This window comes from Aplysia californica, unplaced genomic scaffold (assembly GCF_000002075.1).
Source record: "Aplysia californica isolate F4 #8 unplaced genomic scaffold, AplCal3.0 scaffold00026, whole genome shotgun sequence".
Lineage (NCBI taxonomy): Eukaryota > Metazoa > Mollusca > Gastropoda > Aplysiida > Aplysiidae > Aplysia > Aplysia californica.
In genome coordinates, this window is record NW_004797296.1 from 1,332,417 (window position 1) to 1,345,384 (window position 12,968).

The 12,968-nt window shown below is 37.3% G+C and overlaps 1 protein-coding gene across 1 annotated transcript in view; it reads right to left on the reverse strand.

Annotated features, from left to right (window-relative positions):
* LOC101859539 (adenylate kinase 9) overlaps positions 1 to 12,968 on the reverse strand; it is a gene marked incomplete in the record, with an annotated part of 54,190 nt that overhangs the window by 32,894 nt on the left and 8,328 nt on the right. The window contains 11 exon segments of the mRNA XM_013089691.1: positions 607 to 656; positions 2,108 to 2,122; positions 2,924 to 3,045; positions 3,911 to 4,052; positions 5,599 to 5,762; positions 6,766 to 7,022; positions 7,612 to 7,629; positions 9,837 to 9,866; positions 10,342 to 10,386; positions 11,292 to 11,448; positions 11,955 to 12,135. Of these exon segments, the coding sequence (XP_012945145.1) occupies positions 607 to 656; positions 2,108 to 2,122; positions 2,924 to 3,045; positions 3,911 to 4,052; positions 5,599 to 5,762; positions 6,766 to 7,022; positions 7,612 to 7,629; positions 9,837 to 9,866; positions 10,342 to 10,386; positions 11,292 to 11,448; positions 11,955 to 12,135 (1,181 nt within the window).

Sequence of the window (12,968 nt, forward strand, 5' to 3'; positions counted from 1 at the left end):
TAATGAAATTGAAGAAACTGGCATTTTTTTTGCCAGTTTGGTAATTTTCATCGAATTTTTGTTTTAACACTATTGTTGTCCAATTAAGAACACATTTCTGTGTAAATTTTACTGAAAAATGTTGATATAAGGCACAAAAAATGTAAGTTTTCAGTTTCCACGGACTATCAAGCTAGAAAACTCAAACATCTTGACTTCTATTCAAGAAAGAGGGGCATTTTTCCACTGATAGCAAGACAATTGAACAAGTTTTAAGATAACACTAATAACTCCCCAAGCCCAAAAATTGACGAGCGCCGGATTCCACCACGTCGTGACACATTTAGAGGCTGGCTTCGGACCCTGCCTGTCAAGGGTTGGCAGGGCCTCAGGGTTCAAGAGTAATATATTTAATGTACACTGAGATATGTATGACCTGAGAAAAGCGTTAGGTACTCTCTCCTTTAATCAGTCCCAATTTAACTATTTTTATAAGTTGCTGCGTAGGTAAACATAACAGAAAAGAAGTGTGGAAACATGCGGCAATATGTGATCAAGGTGTAGTACCAACAGCCACAGAATGAGCATTTGATTACTAGTCACCTTACATATAAAATGAAACCTTACTTTCTTTCCTTTCTTGTTCCTCCTCCTCTTGTCTGCGAAGTTCTTCTTGCCTGCAGGAAAATATGAATCTGTCAGTTTTGAAAGGGGCAACTTCTTCCTTTAAAAAAATGATAATCTGAAATTTTGCTGAAAACTCCCTTCATAGTGAATATTTTCCATCTAAAAATTCTCAACACCTCTGACAAATCGTTTTCACACAATTAATAAATAATGACAGAAACTGAATATTACGAGTAATTTCAAATCAGTTTAGAAATTCCACCTAGAATCGATAACTATGTAAATGTGAATATATCAGTACTGGTAGGCTAATAATTTTCTCTGCTGTATCATAAGTAAAGAATCCTGTTTAGTTCATATATATTTGGAGTAGGACTTTCATATAAATAACATTGCTGTTGCAAGAACATTAACTGACTGACCTTGCTTTGCAGGGGAGTAAAAACAACCAAAAGACAGCTGCAATACCCGTTTATGTTATATACTTATGACAGACTTTTTATGTTAAATCTATAATTAAAAGCACAAAAATGTAATAATAGGCGACGTGATTAGCAACGGTACTATAGTTTATTTTTTTCAACAGATTTACCATAACTGGCATTAACATAGATGAAACAAACAGAAAACTGTATTTGCAAAATGATTTAGCAAATGATGAAAAGTAACTGTGGTGACTAAAAATCCCCTAATTTTCAGGTCAACTAGCTGATCTTTAAACTGAGATATCTATAAATCTCTAGATTATACAATAGATTTCATGAGATATTTAGGAGTAGTACCGTATCCAAAATGGATGTCCTTTAATTTTTCCCAAAAGAATATTCATATGGAGTTGATTACATTTTTGAACTTGCACACACTTGGAAAAAAAGAAAAGCACAGAGTGTAATAACCGAGTCAGAGAAGAAAGAACAAACAAAAATATAATCATAGATGAAGTTGACTCTACAGTTTTACCAAACAAGTATAAGTAGTTTCACAAAGTAAGGATTTCGAGTTTCCAACATTTTCTTTATGTTTATTTTTTTCCCAACCATTAAAAGGTGCAACAAAACTTTCCATGCAAAAATAGAAAATCATGTTTCCTGAAAACAAAATAGCCCAAACTTAATCAGTCTAGTTCTTGTTCTCAAAACAAGCTGAATATCCCTGTCATCATCGTCAAAAAAGGATTTTTTTACAACAGGTCTCTGCCATATCGGTAAAGCAAGTTCTAACATTTCTGGCGCTATATATGTAATCGTTTTTATAATCAAACAATTCTTCTCCTTTTTGCATGGAAACTTTCTTCCCATCTTGCAGAGGAAGAATGGTACATGATACATGAATAATGTTATAATGATATGTATCTACAGTGAATACAAAAGCAAACCTTTGAAAAAACAAATTAAAGATGAAGAAAACAAATAATAGAAGATATAATATATGGAATACTTCACACTCTATCAAATTAACAAGTAAAATAAGCAAGTGTTATTAAGTATTAAAGCAAAGATACCTTGCAAGTTCTTCCCTGCAAAATGCAAAATAGGAGTTTTTCAAAACAAGGTGAAAATAAATACTAGAGGTAAATACTGCAGGCCTATGGATTATGTATGATGCAATCGGCCAACAATACAATAGGCTTGAAAACCAAAACTCAAACACATGACCCATGTGCATAGTCCAAAAAGTGAGTAGTGCCAGACAGAAAAATAAAAAATGTTTTCCCCATCAAATTTACAACAAAAAAAGAAAGAAAAAAAAACCCTCTTTCATTTTGAGCTGTATTTCATAGGAACAAAATAATCCAGGAAGCCTGGAAATATTTAGGTTAAAAAAAAAATCTTAGTCTGCTCAATACGTAAGTAGGCCTAGATAAAAACTATGGGGGAAGTCAATTTGTCCATGGCTAGTTTCAAAGTTTCTCTTGGCAGTAAGTTTGTAAATTGGAAGTCTTTTTGTGGCTTTTCTTGAGAAAAGAAGGGGAGGGGGGAGAGGGAGAGGAAGGGGGAGTGTTATAGAAATAATTATCTGGAGTTCAGCAGTGTAAATCAAATGGCGTTGAAATTCTCATAACAAACCTTGTTCTGACAAGGCAACAAAACATATTATCCTGGAATTCAGTTCTCTAGATAGAGTTGGAAAGGCTGATATATGACCCAAAAAAAATGTAATGTTTTGCATCTCAGATAAGATCTTCACATTTATTACTTCCCTTGTGGTGTTTGTGAAACATCAACTCATGAGCACACGTGCAGGGGAAACAAAAAAAAGCAAAGAAAACCCCCCAAACATCTTAGTTCTTTTTTTTGCGAATGTAACAAGAACTTACGCAACTCTCCTCTCCTCCTCTTGTCTGGCTAACTCCTCCTTCTCAAGTCGTATCTGTTCTCTCTTATCCATCTGCTGCACCAGAAACTCCCGATTGTTTTTGCAGAACCGCTCGGCCAGTGCCTGAGGTAGAAATGTTCATCAATTACAATCTGCACAAATATGACTTATTGCCAAATAAAGAGGAAACCAGCACACTACAATTCATTAAAGCCCTATTTGGATGTTGTTTATTTATAAAAACCTATTTGGAGAGCATAAACAGATAGGTGACTGGGAAAGATCAGGATAATGTAACTTTTTTAAAAACATCCGAGCAAAGGAATGAAAGGAGAACCATGATCACAATGTCTGTCGCAGATCATGCACTTCATGACGATGATCTTAATAAAAATACATTTTTCTCCATAAGAGATATTTTTTGTCCTTCATGTGATTTATTTAAAGAGATCCATAGGGTTGACTGCTTGTTGTAGCACCACACACTGCAGAGTGTGTTGTGTGTGCAAAAAGGTAAGGTAGAGTATGCTCAGGCATTCCCATGGGTCCATATCGTTGACAAAATTCACAATATTCGACCTTCAAGCCGTTTATTATCAATACCTAACCGCAAGAGTAGTATCCACACTTCATCTTTGTGGCTTGACATAATTAAGCTTCTGGTAAATTTCATACTCATGTATGAAGCCCCTAGCACTGGCTTTTCTTTAACATGTGAACCTGAAATACAATAATAACAGAATGGAACCGGCGTCTGTATGTAGCAGTGAGGCACTTTGCTGTCACACGCAGGAGACCTGAGTTGGATTCTTGAGTGGGAAGAAAATCTTTATAGAATAGCTTCGTCTTTCTACTGAAATGTTGTATCCCTCTCAGCCCAGGGTGGGCCAGACAGGAAGGGTTGGAAGCCCACCTCCTAAATGGTCACCTACGTTTTAAAAAAAAAGACAATAAATATTGTCGTAATTTAAACCATTCTCCTCCTCACCTGAATCAAATTGACACCTGTCTTGCTATCGCCGCTTGAGTCACCAAGGACAATGACGTCATCAGGGAGGAGGTTTTTCTCCACACAGGCGTTCCACTGTTCCCGGGAACTGGGGAAGTTGTCCAGGATCCAGCAGCCATGCCTGAAACACAAGGCCATTTGTTATAACACAAACAACAATAACAGCAATAGTAATAATAATAATAATAATAATAATAATAATAATAACAATAATGATAACATAAATAGTAATTTAAAAAACAAAAAAACAAACAATAATAATAACAATAATAATAATAATGATAATAAAAGAAATAATAATAATAATACAATAATAATAGTAATAGCAGGCCTAATAGTAGGAACATAGTGCCTAATCCCAGAAGGATCTAAGAGCTATACAAAACAGAATTATCATTCATCTGGTTATAATGTTCCATCTGGATCACTAAAATTAGGCGATCAGTATCTTTAAAGAGTTCCCAGAAAAGGAGGTAAAACATTAGCTGCAAGATTGTTTGCCCACCTTGCTCCATCAGTTTGGAACTCTCTTCCCCAACCCTTGTGACATGCAGCATTTGAGTCTAAATTAAAAATATCTTTAAAGACACATTTAAAGACATGATTTTTATGTCAATAGATTCATGTTCGGTACAATGTTATGTAAATGACTATGTATCCATCTATGTATTTTGCAAATTGCATTGAGTATATATATTATTTTATTATGTATTTGTATGTGTTCATTTCGTAATGAAGTGTAAGCATGCGCGTGTGATAAACAAGTAGATGTGTGTGTGTGTGTGTGTGTGTGTGTGTGTGTGTGTGTGTGTGTGTGTGTGCACGCGCGTGCGTGCGTGTGTGGTAGTGTTAGCGTGTGTGTGTGTGTGTGTGTGTGTTTGCGGTGCATGGGTGTGCACATGTGTGCGTGATTGTGTGTGTGTGTGTGCATGTGAGTGTTTGGCATGCATGTGTGCGCACATGTGTGCGCGTGTGTGTGCGTGTGTGAATATTATTCGTACATGCAATTATGTAAAGCGCCTAGAGCTGTGTTTACACGGGAGTGGGCGCTATAAAAATGATCTTCATTATTATTACTATTATCATAATACCTTTTATTTGACTTTAATGCTGTATAAGATACAGTTAGCATTTTTCAACAAAATGGAAAGAGCATGATCAGTTCAACTGCCCTACACCATTACTGTGAGGTGACCGCAGAGCATCAGCAGCCGTGGTGTAGTGGTAAAGCATTTTGTTGTCGCATGATGCCTAACTGCTACACCCCGAGTTTGATTCCTGAGAAGGGAGAATTTTTCTTGAGTATCTCTGTCTTTCTGCTGGGATGTTGAATCCCTCTCAGCCCAGGTTGACTCTGATGGGCAGGGTTGGAAGCCTGCCTCTAAATTTGATCTAATCAATATTGATGAAGGCGTAAAAACACCTACATTTGCACTTTGCAGGAAAAAAGGAAGAAATTCAGACGAGGATGTATAAAGGCAAGAGGCTGACTACATCCAATAAGTCCCACAGAGAAATGTGGCTGCCTTCAACTTGAAGGCAAGGGGCTGTAAGAAATAGAAAAAATGGTCACATACATAAAAGTCAGTTGTACTGAATGTTGAAGAACCAGCAGTTAACTGCCCCTGAGATGTAGCAGGGGAATGCAGAGAAGAAGATAAACTCACAGAGGTCCCTCTGGTTTCTTGCTGCGGAGATCCTTCTCCCACGTCTTGATGGCCATGTCCAGAACCTCCACCTGGACCTCCGCTGACAGTGTGATCACCTGAGCCTCCGCCTCGGCAACGGCCGCGTTTACCATGGCAACCACATCTGGATGAGTTTCATCAACCTGATATGATACAAGAGATATAACTGAGAATATTCTGTCTTCACAACCATATACCTTTTGACATCCGCTTGTCTCAAGAGATGATGGTGGGGAGTGCTGCTTGTCACAGTTGTGTGCAGAACAACACGAATACGAAAAAGAAAAGGTAATTGTTATATACTTGGCTTTTTCTGTATCTGATTTACTTTTGTCTTTTTGTGGGGGAGGGACATCAATGTTGGTGTGACATCTCATACACATTCTAAACTTGAGCTGAAATGTACACTTCAAAAGACTGTGATCCATTAGGTACACTCTGGTTACTCTATGCTCTATATACCATTATTCTTATTCTTTATTGTGCTGAGTGATACAACACATACTCGGCTATCTGTTCCTGCACCCCCATATCTGGTTGTACTGATACATGTAGTCCATGTCTGTTATCTATTTATATCTATCTTTCGAAAGCTGTTCAAGTGTTCTAAGGAAACATTTTAAAAAATTTTGGGCTTAACACATCTGAACAGCTGGCCGGCAATATGTGTGTGTGCCTGGAGAAAAGTCCCACTTGTCAGAAATTTTGGACATTGAAATAAGGGCATATTCTTGTAGCAAATAGGACGCTGAACACACAGATTTTTTAGTTTTAAAATTATTTTGAGTAGTTTTAAAGATATGTCACATTTTGTAACAGAAGGTGTAAAAACAAAATTTGGAGAAAAACACAATTTCTAGTACATTTTTAACCTTTCGTGATGTATGACATATTGCAAAAATAACTAATAAAAATATATTTAGACTTAATTAAAATATTATAAAATCCTTTCAATATGTCATTAAAAAATTGTTAAACATGTGTTTTCTGATGGAGCTAAATTTTTTAGCAGGTAAGACTTTTTGGCCTTTTCACCACGATGCTCAAAAAATAGCTTTGCCAACAACTGGGACCTTTCTGCAGGCACACATGCATATGTAGTCTGTGTCTGTCACAAAACCTAATTGTTACAATGAGGACCCTCACCTCAGGCTCAGCTGGCGGCGGTGGTGGCTGATCCTCTGTCGACGTTCCTGAAGCAGCAATGACAGAGTTGTCCTCTCCTTCTCCCCCCTCAGTGGCAGGCTTCTCCTCGTCTTCCGCGCTCTTCTCTTTCTCCTCCTCTCCTCCCTCCTCGCCTCCTCCTTCCTCTGCAGCCTTTTCCTCCTCTGCCTCAGCAGGAGTCTCTTCTTTTGCTTCCTCTTCACCCTCCTTTGGAGACTTTGTCTCACTGTCACCATCTTCTGTTGACAAAGAATACAACAGATTATAATAAAGCAGCTCTCTTAGTTTAGTTTTCGTAAGAGTTTTACGGCACTTGCAACACAAGTGCCGAAGATTAGAGTTCTTACAAGAGAGTAACAAACACAAAAAAGAAGGAGGGGAGATAAAGACGATAGATGTTTGATAGGAAAGAAGGAGCAAACCACACCAGAGCACCCGCCAACCACCCAGAAAACTGTATATTATATATCATAAAAACGCGGTCTGGATTCAATTTGAGTTGAGTTAAGTTAGCACATTGATGTGATAACAGTCAGTAGTCCAGAAAAAAAATAGAGTGCTAAAAACCACAGAACCCAAAAGAAAAGCCCAAGATAAAAATACATACCAGCTGTAACATTGTACAAAGACTGCAAAAAAGTATCCTTTAATATCAACCAATCAAATTAGGCTTCCAGACAAAATTTTTTAAAAATCACTTTTTAAGATTCAATTTCAAATACAAACAGAGCAAAATCTATCTCCTTTGTCTGGCAAAAAAGCTAACAGTAACATTAGTACAAATAGTATTCCAAAATAGGAAAAGTAAAAGAAAGCTTGTACACTTACCCCCTTCCTCTTCTTCCTCTGAGGAAGAAAAAAAATCAACAACAATTAAACAAATTCATTCCTTCAAAACCAATGAGATAAAATATATGCAAGCTGGAGAAAGAGTTCTTTTTCTTTTCAGAGGCACAGAGCTGAATAATACAACATAAAAAAAATATAAGAAAAAGAAAAGGTATAGTACAAAATATGAACCAGGAAATAAAACAAAAACAAAAACATCAAACAAGAGGAAAGGAAGGCTGACATGACACCTATCAGCTATGATTGATTGTACATATTTTTGCCCCTGTTTACTCAATATAGATCATAGAGGAGCCTGCATGCTTTGACCATGCAGAAGGAGCAATAAAGCCTGGGTGGGGTGCAACATCCCAGCAAACAGACATATATACTTCATAAAAAAAACTACCCTATTGGGTTTTTAAATTCATGTGCTTTGTGTGCAATGCCAAAGAGACAAACAGTTACACTGGTGCTAAGCAACTATTTAGCACACTGGTCCATATATTTCATATCAACATGCCCTGTTAAACAAAGAAGCAAAGTGAAAATATAAACTAGGAGGCCTATATATATTTCTTTTAAATCAGTGACAAGAAAACATAAATGCAGTGGGAAACAGATTTCATTTGAGAAGTTCTTTTATTTTAATGGATTTAACATATCTGTTGAAAGTGTTAGTATCAGGATAAAGAAAGACTGAGAGACAGAAAGAACAGAGGCAAAGTAAAGAAAACAACCGAACATCTAAAGAAACAACAAGAAGCGACTTCTCTGTGTAAGACATTGTCATAAGTCGCTTTTCAAAATGACATATGGAGTCCTACACTAAGCAATCAAAATAAAACGTGAAATTTAGTAGTAATCTCATTTTGCATTTTGCAAATCGAGAAAACGGCAAAAATTTTAAAAACCATCTATGGTGTTATCTATGCAACGATAAGTGAAAACACTCTGTGTATCCTGTGAAACTACAAGCTCAAACAGAAACAAACTGACAATATCTTTCACTGTCTATAGCTGTGTACCTATTCCCATGCAAGTGAAGTGAGGAAAATTTGCGTAAAGTGCCTTTCCAAGGGACACAAGGTCAGACCCCTTACAGTATTCAAACCCAAGACGTTATAGTTATGAGTCCAACAGCCTTACCACTAGGTCATTGACGCCACTAAGAGAGAATGTTTATTTGAGCAGGACAACAGTCACTGTCACCACAGAGCAGGAACTTAGCAATAACCTCAGTCATTAGAATATTCTTTCTTTCTGCAAACTTAAGTGTGTATGTAATACAATGTACTTAAAAGGTGAAAGAAATCATAATGCAAAGCTAACTGGGCAATGTGTCATATTGTCATATTACATTTGTTTCCCTTCCATAGGCATTTCTTAAGCTACCTTATCTTCACCTTAAGTTAAAAGGACCAAAAGTTCCAAGCAAAATGCTTGCAAATTTTCCAGTTTTCATTTACATTTTCCTTTTTTACATCAACACCCTCGCCCCAGCTTTTACAGGCAAATATATAGACTGTCTCCCCTTCACCCCCCGAATAAGAAGGGTATATCACTATAATATATTTTCCCTCTCACAAGAGGAAGCCAGGTGACAAAGGATTTATTAGTGGTGGCGGTGTTCTAACAAGAACAAGCAGACGTCATAAGAAAGTAGAAAACAAACAATAAACGAAGAATCATTGTTAACAGGCAGTATTATTACTCTTGAAGTTTATTTTCCAGGTGTCGTATTTTCAAAACATGCAAAGCTTTCTATCATTGCTTTGTGAATTAAACTAAAGAAAAAAAAAACCCCCAAAAATGCACACATTGTTAGAAAAGTGCTTATCACAGATGAAAATTCTTTTTTTCTTTAAATTCTAACATTTTTCATGCGTTGTGTTAAAGCTATGAAAAAACCCCAGGCAAGAGTTGAGGCATTTATTGGTGAGCAGACAACAAGGACAGATTAAGAAAATCATGAGCTGTACTCTTTTTCATGGTCAGCACTGAAAACAATAAAAACATTAGTAAAAACAAAATGATGGAAAAAGTGAGCATGCAAAAAAGAATCTGACGACCAGCAGTGCAGTGAATAGACATGGGTTATAATAACCTCATCTTTCTACTAAAACAACACAGAGTTAGTGTCAACTGTGCGGACCACCGTGACCACATCAAAGCAATTCTACTTCATACTGTAAAATGTGCTTTGCTAACGGAAGAATACAAACCTGCCCTCAAGGCTTCAAGTCTTTCCCGCTCTGCATATATTGAAGGAGTGAAAAAACATGCAAAATACAGCGTGAAAAAGTGCAAAGCAAAAAAAGAGACTATGCGTGAGATGATAATAAAGAGTTTGATAAGGAAAAAAAGAACCCCACTTCTAATGTGTCTAAAAGAAAGATAAAAAAGCTGTGACAAAGAAGCATGGATACTGTGTCAAGTAAATAACATAGTAGAAAGACAAGGCCTGACACACTGAAAAAATAAATATGCATTGGGCCTACATTTATTACAGGAAGATTTTGATTACTTGTTAAAAGGAACTTTCATCATCGGTACAAACAGAAACAAACATGAATTCAAAGTATCGCAATTGAGAACAAACTGTTGTTCAAAAGATTTAAATTCCAATACTTAAGATTAAGATAACATAGAGTAGGCAGAAAATAATTAATTTGTCCAATCATTGGAACAGAGCAATACATTGATAAGCAGAAAAGAAATACAACACACCTTCCTGTTCCCTCGCTGCCTCCTCTGCTAGACGAGCCAAGCGTTCTGATGATAGGAAATAAATAGGCTAAGAATTAGAATTTGGTGATAAGAAGTGGCATGTCATTGAGCAAGACACTTGAACCTTACCTCAATAATAGGATCATATATAACAGCCACTAGATTTTGATTTGTTGTCCCCTTCATACAAAACGATTCTACTCTTCGTGCCTTTGCTCACATATTATGCTGTTGTCTCACAAATTTCTTATAAAATGACGAAGAAAGAAGGGTTTCCTTACCTTTTTTTGAGTTTCCATTAATATGATGAACACTAGTGTTGTCCTTCTTTCTCTAACCCTTTGCTGCTTCAGCTAAGTTAAACAACCTGCGGCCAATTTTCTACAAAAAGCACTGAGCTATAAACCCTTCTATTTTAAGAAGTAAAAGTAAAAATGAGCACATTGACTCAAAAGCGGTCATCATCATTATAGTGGAGGCAAATAATGAGATAGACGGACAGAAACAAAAGGGAAAAAGAAAAGCTAGGTAGCACCTTCCAGCAGTGCTCTCCAACCACACCTGAATCTGTTAATCACAACATGGTAAAAGCATAAAACTAGTATAATATTATCTAAAAAAGAAAAAACAACCCCCCCCATACACACACACACAAAACAGAAGACAGGTGTCACTCAGATCGGGTACATGGATTAACAGAAGGCTGTTCAGAAAGGGGCTTCAGGAAGACTACGCTTCAAAAGGTACATGCAACACAGAAAAAACAAAAAAGTGGGTTGAAACTGTACACTTTTATTGCCTTGCGACAACTTACGGTTATATAAGAGGCAGATAACACAGAAGAAGCAACAAAACACATAAAAAAACAACTCCCCCCCCCCCCCAAATAATTTTTTAAAACAAATTAACCCATCTGGCTTTCTGTCCATCACAACACAAGCTGCTCTCACCTTCCTCCCTTGCTGCTGCTTCGGCCTCCATCTGCTCCTTGATCTTGGTCTTGACCTGTACAATAGCCTGCTCTGTCGTTTCTTTCCTCGTCTGCTCCACCATCTTTCTCTTCTCTTCCTCGCGTCTTTCCTTGGTAAGCTCAGAGATTTCAAACACCTGCACAATTTGAATGTAAGTGAAGCATTGATCAATACTGTAGGGCAGTAGGTGTTAAAATATAAGAAGAAACTTTTTTTTACATTCAAAAGGAAGCTATTTTGTGAGATAACAACTTCATCCTTTTCTAAGTCGTATCATATTCAATACAATTACATGTATGTCTCTCTTGCTGAGCTCTCCCTCATTCTCTCTGCACCTCCCCCCCCTTCTCTCTTTCTTCCCGTCCACTTGTCTCTCTCTTTGGTCATCGTTCTGTGTACCTCTCTGTCATCTAGCCCCAGAATCTCAAAAAGAGATTAATTTTCGTAGTTTACTCTGCATACTGCACAACACACTCACAGAATGTAGTGGCCATAATTAACAAACAAAATACAAAATACAGCGGTACTACAAAAATATATGTACAAAGAACGAAAAGAATTTTATTAGTATGAAAGGTACGTTAAACTTCATGCACAATCATGTCCACTTAAAAAAGTTTAAAGTTCAAGAAAAACACTTACTTTCCCACCGTACTTGTGCGCTATCAAATTGCTCAGAGTCGTCTTTCCTGACATGGGCGCACCTATCACAGACAGCTTGCAAGGGGGGCGTGGCTGCTCAGGCAGTAAGTAAGGGCGAGGGTTTTTCACAAACTTTTCCATTGCTTCAGCACTTGACAGACAGTACAGCTTGTCCAGGAAACTGCCGGTATAACATTAAAGACATAAATTTACTTTCAAGTATCTTTAAAAGTTTGTAGATACTGTGCCACGTATCTAGTCAATAAACATGCAGTCAAAACTGAGACAGCCACTTTTCGTCAAGGAGAAAAGTGGCCATCTCAGACAGGTGGACATCTTACACAGCATCATTGCACTGTAAATTTGATGACATCAGTTCTCCAAGACAAAGTTGAAGGCAAAAAAGAATAGATAAAGATTACTTACATCTTTCAACACAAAACTTGCTGTGGACAGTAGCCTATGAAGACCACAGGAAATAGCGAAAGACGGAGGACGCTAGTGATGTTATGTGGAGCTCCTACCATCAACAGTACAGATGGAGCCAGAAAACAGATGAGATTAAGCTGAGTGGACAAGAGCATTCAGTTTTAATCCAACCTCTCCATCAGTTTTCTAACGAATTAATAAGAAGTTAAGTTTGAGGAAAAAAGAAGCACACCGATAGGGTGATATTCTCTTAGCCCTGGGAAAGAGTGAGACAGACAGACAAAAGAAAAAAATAGAGAGAAAGTAAGGAAGTAGGACCTACAAGCTGCTCCCTCCAACCACCCACAAGAATTGCTCCTGCTGCTTCCATGGTAGAGCATGCTGATGATGATGATGATGATGATGATGACGTCAATAATCAAGATGATGATGGTCATTGAGCTCACCTAACGCAAAACTCTGGTTTCCCAGGCAGTATATTCCCCTCAAAGAGTTTTAAAAAATGGAGGGAAAGTAAAGAAGTAGGACCTACAAGCAGCTCCCTCCAACCACCCACAAGAATAGCTCCAGCTACGTCCATGACAA